Genomic DNA, 14707 nt, shown 5'->3' with positions numbered 1-14707 from the left:
CTGCAGATGGCAGAATTGTTTCATTTGAACAGCAATTTTGAAGGCTCCGTTTTATTTAGTGTGTTCTGACATTGGAATGAGAAGTGATTAAATGAACAGTCTCTCTCCCTATTAGAGAAGAAGCGAATTAATGTTAGAGACAGGGAGCCACACTAAGAAAGTACTGGGTAATTTACTTTTTCATTTGGTCTATCTTCATTTCATGATTTTTGCATGCTTGGATTATAAATGAACTAGAGCCTATAAATGAACTAGAGCCTATAAATGAACTAGAGCATGATGTTTAAGCTGTACCATATGTAAACTGCTGAATTCCCTTAATTACTTTAGTCAGAGTAATGGAGCTTAAATCTGCTCATATTAACCATAAAGCAGTTTGTTCTGCATTTGTATTTTAAGAGTTTGCTTGTATTAAATTTTTTTTTAATCTGGAGACCTTTTAGCGTTCATGAATAAATCATCAATTTAAAGCTTTGATATAATTGAGTTTGCTGAAGTATGAGCGTTTTGTTCTTAGGATAAAAGAAATACTTTAGGGAAGAAGAAACTAGAATTAGATTAGTGTACCATATTTGAAATTGAAGTCAGAATTATGCTGTAGAAAAATTGGAAGAGTCCATTTGAAGAAATACAGAAATTGCTTAGAGGGATTACTGTAAAATTCAGTGATTGGTAAATTGCTCATGTAGCAGAAATGGCAGGGAAAACAGCAATAAGCTAAGCAAAAAATTTTAATTGTGTCATTCTGTTGATGTAAAAAAAGAGTAAAATAGTTATGAGTCATGAGACTTTACTTTTAAAATCAGCAAGTTTAAATATAAACTACTGGACCACATACATTACAATAGTCATTTAAAAATTTTTAAAAATGTTTTGTAACTGCTGTGGAACGGTAGACTTCACAAGCCAATTAGGTATAATTTGCTAGCTTTATAAGAAGGAGCGGAACACTGAAGTGACTACAAAAGCATTAAATTTTAACTAAATTTTGAGAACTTTGTGAATACTAATTGAAAAACTTGTGTAATGAGTGCAGCAAACTACTTACCTGTAGTTGTGGGAAACTAATAGTAGGAAACGTAATTGGTGCATATCTTAAGGCCTTCTTAATTTGACAGGAGAATAGTAGAATGTACAGCTTACTGGAATGAGGAGGGAGTCTGCATATAAGTTCAAATGCAAATTAATTAATATTAGGTAAAGGATAAAATTCCATTCCAAGGAGTCTGGAAAAGTCTACACTATCTTAGTAGAGTTGACAGCAGCCTTAAAGGGCAGATATTAATTGTGTGCAGGCCTGTCACTTCAAGCTGATATTATGATTGTGTAATTACTTTCCCATCAGAAAAATACGTCTGGAAAAGATACCATATAGTGTTCTAATCAAAAGAGGGTATGCTAGAATGAAATATGTACTTTTATTAACACATTAATGCTTATGAAATGATTTTTCTAGCATGAAAGCCTGAGGATAGATTAGTTAGAATAACTACAAAATATATTGCACATTTAACTCTCCATAATAAGCGAGTATAATCTATCAAGAGATAGTATTGAATAATGGAGATGTCCAAAATATCTTTCTTTGGTTTTTGTCATCTTCATTTCGGAGTAAAGATAATGATCTACTACAGAAGTTTTGTATTATCATAATTCAGATAAGCAATTTCAATTCATTTCGTGAAGGGTGACTAAGGAACGATTATATTCTTTTTATTTTTAAAATATGAAAATTTTTGAGGTTCTTGATGTGGTAACTTGAAAGATAATACTTAATAAATGCAGAGGTTTCATAATATAGTCCTTAACGTCAAGAGTAATGGAAATGTGAAGGTTTCTTAGGTGAGAGATTATTATAGGAGATAGAATCATAAAATAAATATGAATTGTGTCATGACAACTGGAACCAAAGCATACGAATATTGGAGAGAGACTTTAAGAGAATTAAGTTAGTATTTGTCGTAAATTGGAATCTGGCTATAGAAGCATTGAGGTCCATTTAGTTGCTTCTTTGAAATGGAACTTTTTGATATATAAATGTAATATGTATATATTTATGAAATATTCTGTTCATAATGCCTGGCTTGAACTTTTTGATAGAAAGAACATATTGGGACTTTTTTTTTTTTAAAAGCCTTTGTTTTCGAAAAGAGGCTGGCCTCTTACCATGGTGCTATTTAAAAGATAGGAGTTTTTTTCCCACCCCGCCCCTCCTTTTTTTTTTTTCCCAGAACAAGTGAGTTTGTTATTCTGAGCTTAACAAAATAAATGCTGAGGCTCAGGCTGACAGTACATTCTTTAAGCAACTGTTTTTGATTTCTTCATCAAGCCATGTAAAAAATGAAAATGGCAGTAGACACACCACATAGTGTAGAGGATTAGAAAGCTCATTCTGTTATCTCCAAATGCATTTATTGTGTTAAGCTTTATGCACGTTTTAAGAATTCTTGCAATGAAGTGTAGGACTGTTATGGTTTGGATTTGGAGATGCATCACTAATGTTATAAGTTTGCCTGTGTGTGAGAGAGTGTGTGTGTATGTGTTTTCCAAGTGCACTTCCCTAATTTTAGTTCACTCAAGAATTTAGTTCTCCAGCGTTTTATAGACAAAACATTATGGTTGTACTTAGTAGTTTGCATTATTTTTTGCCTATTTAATATTTTAATGTGCCTATTTTAGTTCACAAGGACTTACTTTACTAAGTAAAAAATGCAAAGATTTTTAAAGCTATCTTCTAGTTATAATTTAGCATTTCAGCTAGAGGTAGCTTGGGAATTAAGTGAAACTGTTTCAGCTACAGTTATTGAGAGTCATGGTAGACTGGAGTTGGATGGCCTTTGTTCTTCAGTGTCTTCCAAAATAACCGTGTTTCATAATTAGGAGTTAGGAAACTCATTGTGGCTATTTTTCCTCCTGTTTTTCAATATATAATGCACTTAGAGATAACCTATTCTCTTATGCATTTGAAATATTCATTGTCAGTAGTAAAAGTGGTTTTTTTGTTTTGTTTTTCTCAGGCAGAGTCTTGCTCTGTTGCCCATGCTGGAGTGCAGTGATCTTGGCTCACTGCAATCGTCTCCTCCCAGATTCGAGTGATTCTCATGCCTCAGCCCCCCAAATAGCTGGGATTACAGGCGTGTGCCACCACGGCTGGCTAATTTTTAAATTTTAATAGAGTGGGGTTTCGCCATGTTGGCCAGGCTGGTCTCAAGCTCTTGGCCTCAAATCTGCCCACCTCAGCAAAAGTGGTTTTTTAATACAAGAATTCTGCATGTTCAAGGTGGGGAAAAGGCTTATGAGGATATTTGATTAGACATATGAAGAATGCTCTCACATGGATCTGATATGTCTGGTTTGCTATATTTGGATTTTTGAGTGAATATAAGCTATCAATAACCATTAATTAATTGATGATCCATATTTGTAAGGAACATCGAGATGTAAAGTTAGCACAGCTTTGAGAGTTTAGCATGCAGATTCGCATCCTGTAATCAGTCTGGATTGTGGTTTTCTCATTGATGAAATGGGCATATTTGACTTGGATTTTGGTTTGGGCTGTGTCATTTTTGGGGCATTAGGAGTGATAATTCTACTTTTCCAGCCTTCTTAGAATTTGGTGCTAGTTGAGAGAGAGAAAGGTTAAGACAGACAGAGATCAAATGCTGATAGTTACATTGGATTGGAGAATGTGACTTAGATCTGTGGCCTTCTAAGACTGGGCTTCTTAGTACAACTCCACTTTAGACTTTGAACTTTCTGTTTTACAGGGACACTGTGTGTGTACAAAAAGCAAACACACATGTCCGAATTGCTGCCTCATACCCAGTGGGCCCTGATGGCAAGAACACAGAGAGGTGGGCCTGTGGAGCTGCTTTTGAAAGGCAGCGGCGTGTGTGTCTAGCACGTGGATGGAGGAGCTCATAGGAAACTGCAGGTTGTCTATAATCAGGAAGTTCTTAAAATAAGGAAGAGAGTGAGGCAGGTATGCATGCTTGCATTCTTTCTCCAGACCTTCAGAGTGAAGGAAAAGTGGAGAGGTACAGAAACTTTCTCTCAAATACTTCAAAGAGGTGGAAGCGCCTTTATCATGAAGCCATAGGAAATCTCCATTTGAAAATGCAGTGCAAGTTATTCAACTTCCCAAGAGAAATATTCATTCTCATTTAACATTAGTGCTCAATTTCCTTGCTTTTAACCCTAAAACATCAGTGGAGACAAAAGAAGCCCTGTTCTTCCACATTTGAAATATGTTAGCTATGCTACAGTGTTTTGCTTGTTTGGGTCTGGAAAGTTGAATAATCTGAAGAGAGAATAGGGTCTATGGAAAACTACAGGGGATGGATGTATTTGTTACCATGGTATTTTATTAGTAAATTGTAATCTAAAAGCCATGTTGCTCTTGAATGTAACCCTGGATGGTGGATTGGGAAGTGCAGCTGGACAAATACATAGTGTTTCCTTTTTCAATACCTAAGGAAAATGTAGTTATGTTTCATTGGGAGATCATTCTGGTTTGAGGTCTACTTCTCTGGATCCCCAGTTGAATTGTGGCATGCAACAAAATGTGAGGTTAATTTAACCACTTAAATTCTGATCATCCTTGACAAGGCAAACTTTTCCTTTCACACTTATTAGTAGGAACCTTTGAATCTTGAATACTATAATATTAGATGAAAATAAAAACAGCCAGTTTCTTAAAGTCTGATCTTGATTATTCTGTTGTAGATCATCAGAACTGTGTTTTTGTTGTTGTTGCTGTTTTGTTGTTGTTGTTGTTGTTTCATTTGCCTTTTTCTTTGGTCATTTTACCTGTAAATCTTTTTTGCAGAAACAAAAGGGAAAGGAGGAGGTGAAACCTAAATCAATCCTAAATCAATTTTTCTCCTTTTTTTTGACTTATAAGCACCTGGCTTGAGAAGATGCATAGAACACTGGGGAATTATGAAAACAGAGTTTAAAATATCCCAAAAAACACTTTTATGGTTATAAAAAATTGAATTTTATATTTCCATACTATTTACTGGAGACTTAGTTTACCAGTTGGGAATCTTTTAGACTTTGGAATACCTTCTTTTTCAAATTGAATTTGAAATTAATTGAACTTATATTGATGCCTCATGAGGTGCATTATTTGTTGTGGCTGATCTTTCCTTTTTTCAATTTCAGGTGATCCCATTAGGATACTAATGCCATCACTGTCTCCTACAATGGAAGAAGGAAACATTGTGAAATGGCTGAAAAAGGAAGGTGAGGAGGTACCTTCCTAATGTCCTGTGTGCTTTGTTATCTGGTTATTTTGTTGTTTTTTTTTTTTTCTAATCTGTCCTGTTATACAGTATGTGATATAAATTAAATAAATTGTGTTCCTTTGATAGTTAATGTAAGTTTGGTTGAATAAAATTTTCCCATGATAAAGCAGCAAAGGTTTTCTGGGTTCAGCATATATCCTTACACAAGCACAGAATGGTAAAAAATATTTTAAGGCTTTTTCCCCAACTTTTAGTCCTTATATCTAGCTTTTAGTTTCAACATCATAATTTTGACATTCTCCTTAATTTATAACTTTATCATGATTGTGTGTGTGTGTGTGTGTTCTGGGAGGTAGGCAAGTTCATTATAAATTTTATTGGAAAGAACGAATAAGTAGAATATAAGGAAAACCCTCAAAAGCAGATTAGCGGAGGAGGGTTGTAACCCTGCTAATTATTGAAGTATAGTATTAAGCATTTCTAATTAAAACTCTGGGATTGGTGCTTAAAAGACAGACCAGTGCAGCTGAGTAGAGAATAAGGAAATAGATGCAGTTGCACATGAAATTTAAGTATATAATAAAGGAAGACAATATTAGATTTATTCTTTATGTTATATGAAGGATAAATTACAAATGAATTATACACTTATTGTATAAAAATGAAACTATGCAAGTCTTGAATTCTTCTATACCCGGAAGTGGAACAAACACCCTAACTGTAACTCAAAATCCAGATTATAATATGGGAAATAAAATTTGATGGTAAAACTACTAACTTTTATATGGCTAAAAATACAAGTTAAGTAAAAAAAGAAGTGACAAATTGGACAAGAGTATTTGTGATTTCTATCACAAAGGGTTAATATCCCTAAAAAATCGATAAGACTGTCAACAAGAAAGTGGGCGATACATGAACAGATGGTTTACAGAAAAATAGTTGCAAATGGCTCTTAAACATAGAAAAAGACGCCTAACCTTTCAACTGGTAAGAAATATGCAGACACTTTACCGAAATGTCATTTCTTACTGATTATATTGACAGTAGTTAAAAAGTTGGACAAGCTGTTCTCTTGATGATGCTGTGGAGGGAAGGGAAGAAGCAGGCTGGAGGAAATGCTAAATGGTGTAAATACTAGGGAAGAGAATTTGGCACTATTTAGAAAAATTACATTTATGTTTACCCTTTGGCCCAGCAGCTCTACTTCGAGGGATCTGTCTCAGTGTTACACCAGCAAAAATAAGAATAGACACAAACACACACTAGGCTGTTTATCACAGCACTGTTTGAAATAGCAAAAGGTGGAAATAATCCAAATGTTGGTTAGTACAGGATTTGTTGAATAACTTTTACTATATCTACAACTGTAAAAAGGAATGAGGAATATCTCTTTATACTGCTATGGAGTGATCTTCATTGAAAAAAGCAAGGTACAGACAAGTGAGTATAGTATATATCATTTATCAAAGAAAGAGGTGGCAGTGCTAATATTTAAGAAATTAGAAAGGATAAAATAAAACTTTAAAAACAATAGATGGTTATCTACAGAGTAATGGAGGGAATAGTGTTGGGGAGAAACTGGAAGCTGGACTTCTGAATATATCTTGTTTTGTCTCTTTGACTTTGAGACCATATACATATCTTGCACAATTTTAAAACAAAATTAAAGTGTAAAAGAGCCCTAAAGATTGAAATAATGAGACAGGTGATTCTAATTCATTTTTTTCCTCTGTCTTTTTCTCTCTCTCAATTTGCTTACATAACCATACAGAGAGGCAGTATTTCAAATGTCAGATATTTGATTATATGCCCCTAATAGATTATAACTGAAGGATAAAGCGTCTCCAAAAGTATAATCCTCAACTGTTAGAGTAATCATATTATGCTGGTTATGTTGGTATTGTTATTCTAAGGCTTTTGTGTGTATTTTATGGGATAAAGCAAATGACTGGTTAAGATAATATCATTGGAAACTTGGATTTTTAGTGTAGTTTAAAGGAGAAACAGGTAAAAGTTTCTAAGGTTAGGAACGAACCTGTGATGGTAAATTTTCTAGCTCTTTCCCCTGGCAATGCCTGGAAACAAGGACCAATCCAGTCGCAGTGAGCACCCCTAGAACCCAGACTGTAGTCTCTAAATATCAGTTCCCACTAAAGTAAATGAAGGCTCCTTGGAGAGTAGCTACTTGCAGGCCTAGGGCAGGAGATGTGCAGATGAGCTTTTAATATCTTGTCAGTTCAGAAAGCAAGGAAGCTGTCAGAAACTCCTGAGGGCATCTTAAAGGACTTAGGAGCCAGAGATGAGATAGTTTGAGGATCACTAAGGATAATAAGGATAATATATTTAATGTATTTCAATACATTAAATATATTTGAATCCTAAGTTCACAGTAATACTAAAGGAAAAAAATTAATAATAATTGGTTAGCTTTAGAGGGTGCTAAGAAATTAACTCATTTTGAAAACGTAATAAATGGAAAGACTCAAGCATTTTTCTCTACCTCTTCTGCTATATGAACCATAGCTCTGAGTAACCAAGTAATTGATGAGAAGTTTCTCATTATTAGCATATCGCAGTTGTTAAAAGATAGAAGAATCATAGAATATCACTGTATTGCCGTTTTGCAATCTCTGGTAAAATAGTATAGCCAGCAATCATTAATAGCTGCTAACATCACAAAAAGAGAGATAACCAGATATTACATGTTTCCCACCGTGAAGTAGTCTTGTCTTGCCAGAAAATTGAACCAAATACGTTCAAGCCTATAGCTCTATCATTTTCCAGGAAATACAGGGAAAAATATAACATGTTCAATGACACCATGAGAAGTATATCAGAAAAAGCTAGACTGAGGAATTCTATATGCCAGTTTCTTCAACCAATAAATTTCAGGGTGGTAGGGAAGAGCCCGGGGGAGGAAGGTGGGGGAATCTATAGTATACGAGAGATTTGAGACCAGTGCCAATGTATGGACCTAATTTTAATTATGATTCAAGCAAATAAAACACATGGAGACATTTGAAAACTGGCTGGATATTTAATGATATTAAGGATTTTTTTTTTTTTTTTTTGAGATATGGTCTCACTCTATTGCCCAGCCTGGAGTATAGTGGCGCGATCTCTGCTCACTGCAGCCTCAACCTCCTGGGCTCAGGGTGATTCTCCCACCTAAGCCTCTTGAGTAGCTGGGACAACAGGCATGTGCCACCATGCCTGGTTAGTTTTTTGTATTTTTTTAGAGACAGGGTCTCCCTGTGTTGCCCATGCTGGTTTTGAACTCCTGGGCTCAAGTGATTCTCCTGCCTCGACCTCCCAAAGTGCTAGGATTACAGGCATAAGCCACCGCACCGAGCATAGGAATTATTAATTTTAAAGGTTTAATAATATTTTGGTTATATTTTGATTATTTTAAAAAAATAATCTCACCTATAAGAGATGTGAGATGAAATACTTATGCATAAAATACAGTATCTCCGGGATTAGCTTCAGAATAACCCTGGTTGAGGTTGAGAGGGTAGGGAGGGATATAACTGAAACAAGATCGGTCATGAATCACTTGGCAGTTGTATAAGTGAGGTAAAAGGTATATGTGGCTTCATTGCTTTTCCTTACCACTTTTGTATAGTTCAAAATTTATTTTTTATATATAAATTTTTTAAATATATTTTTTAAAAGTTGTGCATAGTGCTTTCAGGATATAATTTGAGATGAGAAACTAGTACCAGATGAATTGGAATGTTGATATTATTAAGAGAATATTTGATACAATACCATCTATAAAGCTGTATTATGTCACTGTTTCTGGCAACCATTTTGCCGGATTTTAAGTACCTAATATGGTGCTTAGAAAATAAAGACTGAATAAAAGAGGTGAGTATGTTACAGTGCTTATACAGAAGGATAGAGGAACAGTTAATGTGAAGGAAGCTGGGCTTTTTGTTTTTCTGGCAGCTACTTTCTTTTCCCCTTTTTCCTTTGCCATGTGTGGTGGTAGAGTCTCCCCTCCAGGTATTGGCCACTGGATAGCCTCTTTTAGCACCCTATGTAGCTGTCTTTCTCTGTACTTGACTCATTCTGTATCAGGTTAAACTATTGTGGAGGAAAGAGGATGAGTCTACAGTACCTATTAGGGATTGTTAGACAGAAAAATAGAGAAATTAGAGGTGACTGAATGAGTCCCCCACAGCCATTATTATGCTTCACCTGGAGCAATGGTGAATCAAGTGTTAAAAAAGGAAAGAAAGAAGGGAAGAGCAAGTAGAGAATGAATAACATGGTTTGCGGAGGACTTGTCTAATTCCAGAGACTAGCCCTGGCAAGGACTTCCAGGATATCCTAATGTGATTTAGTAGGCACAGACGTCACTCATACAAATGTTGGTATTGAGTGGTCCAGTCTAGTGCTTGTAAAATAGTAGCAAAAGAGTTTAGGCAGTGGGCAGGACACCAGAGTCTGGAAGAGCTGTGTTGTGATTCTAGAAGGTCTAGCCTTTCATGGCATCACTTTTGCCACTAATGACAGATGTGGGGATCAGGAAGAGGGCTGACAAGTATTTACTTGAGAACACTAGCCAAATGAGCTGGGGAGTTTGGGACAAGGCCTCACTTCTTTGAGAGAGTCTGGGGTGTAAGGAAAGGCAAGAAAAATGCTGTCGGTTGAGCCACTAAGGAGGTTAGGAAGTATGGTGCAGTGAGGTTATCCAAATGAACATTGCTGGTCCTTGATGGACCCAACCAAGTCTGATTGGACATATTACTTAATTCTGTTCCTCAGTGGGGAATATGTCTGAGTTTGTTCATGTTTGTGCTTCCCATAATGACTAACATCATAATTGGAATAGAACTGCAGTGCTGTAAGTGGTCAGTTAGTAAAGGTAATGGCAGAGGGGAAAGTAAGCCAAAAGCAGGGTACATGACAAGGATCCAAGAAGGCTTTGCAGATGAGGTAGTATTTGAACTGGTCCTTGTAGAATAAATGGGCTTTTTAAAAAAATGAGAAGGACATTCCAGCTAGAAAAACACGGGCAAAGTCTTGGAAGAAAGATGTCACTGAGACATACTTTAGCAACAGCAGGTAGGTCTGGCTGCATTGGGGGCATAATGGCTGTAAGATCAGATAGATTATTGGAAGGATCTTGAATGCCAATCTGCAGTTTATCAGTCTGTGAGAGTTCTTATCCTAAAGCCAAAATATATCCACATTCATGATTTCTTAATAGGAAGTGATTTCTTTTCTTTTCTTTTCTTTTTTTTTTTTTTATTGAGACAGAGTCTCACTCTGTCACCCAGGCTGTACTTTGCTCACTGCAACCTCCACCTCCCAGGTTCATGTGATTCTCGTGCCTCAGCCTCCCAAGTAGCTGGGACTACAGGTGAGCACCACCATGCCTGGCTAATTTTTATATTTTATATTCATATTATATATAAATATAATATGAATATAAAATATTATATATAAATATAATATGAATATAAAATATATTTTATATTATATTTATATTTTAAATATGAAATATATATTTTATATTTATATTATATTAAATATAAAATATATATTTTATATTATATTTATATTGTATTAAATATAAAATATATATTATATTATATTAAATATAAAATATATATTTTATATTATATTTATATTATATTAAATATAAAATATATATATTATATTATATTTATATTATATTAAATATAAAATATATATTTTATATTATATTTATATTATATTAAATATAAAATATATATTTTATATTATATTTATATTATATTATATATTTTATATTTAATATTTTATATTTTTAGTAGAGACAGGGTTTCACCATGTTGGCTGGTCTCGAATTCCTGACCTCAAGTGATCTGCCCACCTCGGCCTCCCAAAGTGCTGGGATTATAGGCGTGAGCCACTGTGCCTGGGCAGGAAGTGGGTTCTACATACTTTTCTGAGCCTTATTAGTAGCATTGCATTGAAAGGAACAGGCCCTAAGAGTAACCTGGTATGAAGAGATAACTGTAGGCAATTTAAAGTAGCTTCCTTTTCCTGCTCCCATTTGAAAAGCCAACACTGAGGACTCCTAATCAATGTGATGATCTAAACAGAAGGGGTAAAGCATCTGCTCTTTATCGGATATAATATTATAAGTAAATCTTTTCAATGTTAAATAGTGCTGGAATGCAGAGAAAGGAAATCACCAAGTGTCCCCACATCTGGAGTGGTGAATGGGAGTTGAGGCCATGTGCACCACTAGGCCTGAGCTGGAAGGCTGGAGTTACTGACTTTTTTTTTTTTTTTTTTTTGGTGGCAGGGTGGGTGGAAGGAGCAAGGAAGGGAAATCAAGAATCAGGTTAAGATTTGAATATGGTAAGATTTGAAATGCATATTAGACATTCAAGGGAAGGTGTTCAATAGACAATTGATATAGGAGTTGAAGTTCAGGAGTGAAGTCTGACTTGGAGACAGAAATTTGAGAGTCATCAGCATGTGGATGGAATTTAATGCCATGTGATAACAGGCAAATTGATTTTGAATCTATATGGAATAAGAATGCCTACTCCCCTAAAGAGTCCTCCTGAGGGTCAAATTTATAGTACTTGCATTTTCTGGGAACCCACAGGTAGAAGTGAAGTTGTCCTGGGCTGATCGCCTCCATGGGTTACCTGGTAGAAGCCATTATTCTGGAACAATACGGCTTCTAATCCAAACCATATAGAATTTGCAGATAAAGTCTCACTTACCAAAAGTCACAATCCCACATTTAATAACGTATGTGGAAGAAGTCTTTTAGGAGTGAAGTCAGTAGGCATAACAAGTAGCAGGACTGGATCCCAAGAACTTCAGTTAATTGGAATAACAAAAGTCCAGGCAGATTTGAAAAGGATAAACAGAACTTCTAGTAATGAAAAATATAGTCTCTCAAATTAAAACCTCCCAAACCTCAAGGGTGGGCTGAAGTGTGATTAGACAGGACTGAATGAAGAATTTGTGAACAGAAGGACGACTAGAGGAAATTAGGTTGCATGTAGCACATAGAGACAGCACGGGAAAATATGAAAGAGAAGTTGACATATGAAGGGTAAAATGAAAATTATTCAGTAACCCAATAGGAATTTCAGAAGAAGAAGAAAAAAAGAGGAAAATGGGAAGAGGTAATTTTCAAAGAAAAACATGGCAGAGAATTTTCTAGAATTTAAGAAAGATATGTGTAATGTAAATGAAAGAGCCAGTACCCCATTGGAAAGCATTTTGAGCAATTGGCTCTGCATGGCTGCTGCTATCTTTTAAAATAATTGTCAGTATTTAAGAAAGTTTTACCTTTATAAATAATGTAATCAATTGGAATCTGTTTTTAGGTTTCTTTTCTCTGATGAATTACAGAGCTTTGGCTATTTCCATATTCGATATGACAGGGTGTTGGTGTCATTAAATAATGATTCAGACACAGAACAGTCTTTTAGGGATTATTTTAAAAAGATTAACTTTCTTCACACTTTGAGAATTTATAGGTAAGCAGATGAGGGGATTCTTGGGCCACATTTGTCTTTCAGACTTCCAGCTCACTGGCAATCTAATAAGTTATTCACACGCATTAGAATATGAGCAGTAAGATAAAGAGCCAGGAGACATATGGTCTCATTATTCTGTCTTTTTTGCTTTTGATTACAATGTGCTATTTTCATGTAGGACAGGCCAGGATATATTTTAAGTCCCTGGAGCATGTTTCCCTGAAGGTTGCTCTTAAATTTCTGTGTTCTGCCAACTGAAGGGAAATTTGTTTTTGCCAAAACACGGTAAATAATTGAGAGCAATCTTAATCCTTGGTTCTTAGTGGTTCACTGGCTTCTTTTTTAAGCTCTCACCTTTGTCATTTGTGATCTTTTGAGTATAATTGGCTGCTTTTCATTAACACTTATTTACTGTATACATGGGTGTCAATATATGTTTAAGTATGCCTGGTTCTTGGTACATTTATGATAACTTGCTTTATTCATTTTATATTAAAAACAAATTTATATTCTGACACCATACTTTTCATATATTTTTTTCTCTTATTAACTATTTTTTGTTTGTTTGATTTTTGAGATCTTTTTAAATGTATGGTCACCATAAAACAATGAGTTTAAACCTTTATACATTGAGAAAATTGATATTTTTCATGAAAAATGATAGTGTTGCATCTAATTATGAATCTAGTTTACTTCTAAGCAAAGACTAGATAAGTATTTGAGAACATTCAATGGACAGCAGTTCAGTCTTAAAAACCATTAAGTTTTTTCAAAAATCTGAGACTGATTCACAGCTTCTTTTACTAATGCTGTGTGTGTGTGTGTGTGTGTGTGTGTGTGTGTGTGTGTGTGTGTGTGTGTGTGTGTGTGTGTGTGTGTGTGTGTGTGTGTGTGTGTGTGTGTGTGTGTGTGTGTGTGTGTGTGTGTGTGTGTGTGTGTGTGCGCGCTCGATGTTTTACACCAAGAAGGTAAGGGTGCAAAGAAAAAACTCTGGCCCAGGAATCATGGTTTTTCCTTTCGGGTTCCTCCTCTGCTATGAACTACCTGGGAGTGAGTTGAACTAGATGAAATCTAAGGTACGGAATATCCTGAATTTATAATTCTATGATAACTCATTTTTATTTTCTTTTTTAAAGTAACTGAAATATGCAGTATTATAGCATATAAATTATTTCTGTCTTTGATGAACTCATGAGTCTAAGAAAATAGGTTTTATAATGACTATTAGAGTACTTCATTTCAGTCTGAGGGCTGACTAAAACATTATACATCATAAAATTAGTACAGAAAACACTCTGAAAGTGCTAGGTAACACCCACAATTTCAAAATCTTTTGAAAGGTCAATTGAGCTATCATTCGGCATTTTTATTACAAGTTTTTTATTTGGAGGGGGCATGTGCTTCAGATGTTTTCAGTTTAAACTGCACCTAGTTTATTTTTTCATCAATTGAACTGTCAAATCTGTTAAAATAACAAAAAGGAAAAAAAAATTCTTGTTCTCCTTTTGTAAGAGAATATTTGAGGTTATGAAAAACCTTGTTTTTTTCCCTCAAAATATTTGAGATTTTTCTGCTCTGCCACAAAGCACTGTGGAACAAAACCAGGCTGAGATAATTCCATCAAGCACTTAGCCACCTACACAGTGCCTAGAGTGTACGTAGTAAGCATGCTTAACAGTGGTGCTTGTTGCTGCGGTATTCCTTATGTCATGAGACAAGGGATTTTTTTGTATTTCAAATAGTTTTTGTCTAATATACTGTTACTGTATAAAATTCAGAAATAAAACCATTTTGAAGAAAGCCTTATCCTAATCACTAGATGCCACTAGAGAGTTATATATATTCTACTATAGAAGACACTTTGGTTCTGTTATTTCTGGGAATATGTATATGTTTGTGGTGCTAAAATGGAAAATTTTGAAAAGTCCATTTCACAAATAGCTTCCTTTTTTTGGT

The 14707-nt window shown here is 34.9% G+C and overlaps 1 protein-coding gene across 2 annotated transcripts in view; it reads left to right on the top strand.

Moving 5' to 3' along the window:
- The window catches only part of PDHX (pyruvate dehydrogenase complex component X), a 76677-nt gene that overhangs the window by 9718 nt on the left and 52252 nt on the right, over nt 1–14707 (top strand). For both annotated transcript variants that reach the window (XM_002821885.5, XM_054524504.1), the window contains exon 2: nt 5167–5247. In XM_002821885.5, coding sequence (XP_002821931.1) covers nt 5167–5247 — 81 coding nt within the window. The remainder of the gene's footprint in view (nt 1–5166; nt 5248–14707) is intronic.

This window comes from Pongo abelii, chromosome 9 (genome assembly GCF_028885655.2).
Source record: "Pongo abelii isolate AG06213 chromosome 9, NHGRI_mPonAbe1-v2.0_pri, whole genome shotgun sequence".
NCBI lineage: Eukaryota > Metazoa > Chordata > Mammalia > Primates > Hominidae > Pongo > Pongo abelii.
Note: the sequence above shows the minus strand (reverse complement) of the source record. Positions and strands in the feature narration are given on the sequence as shown.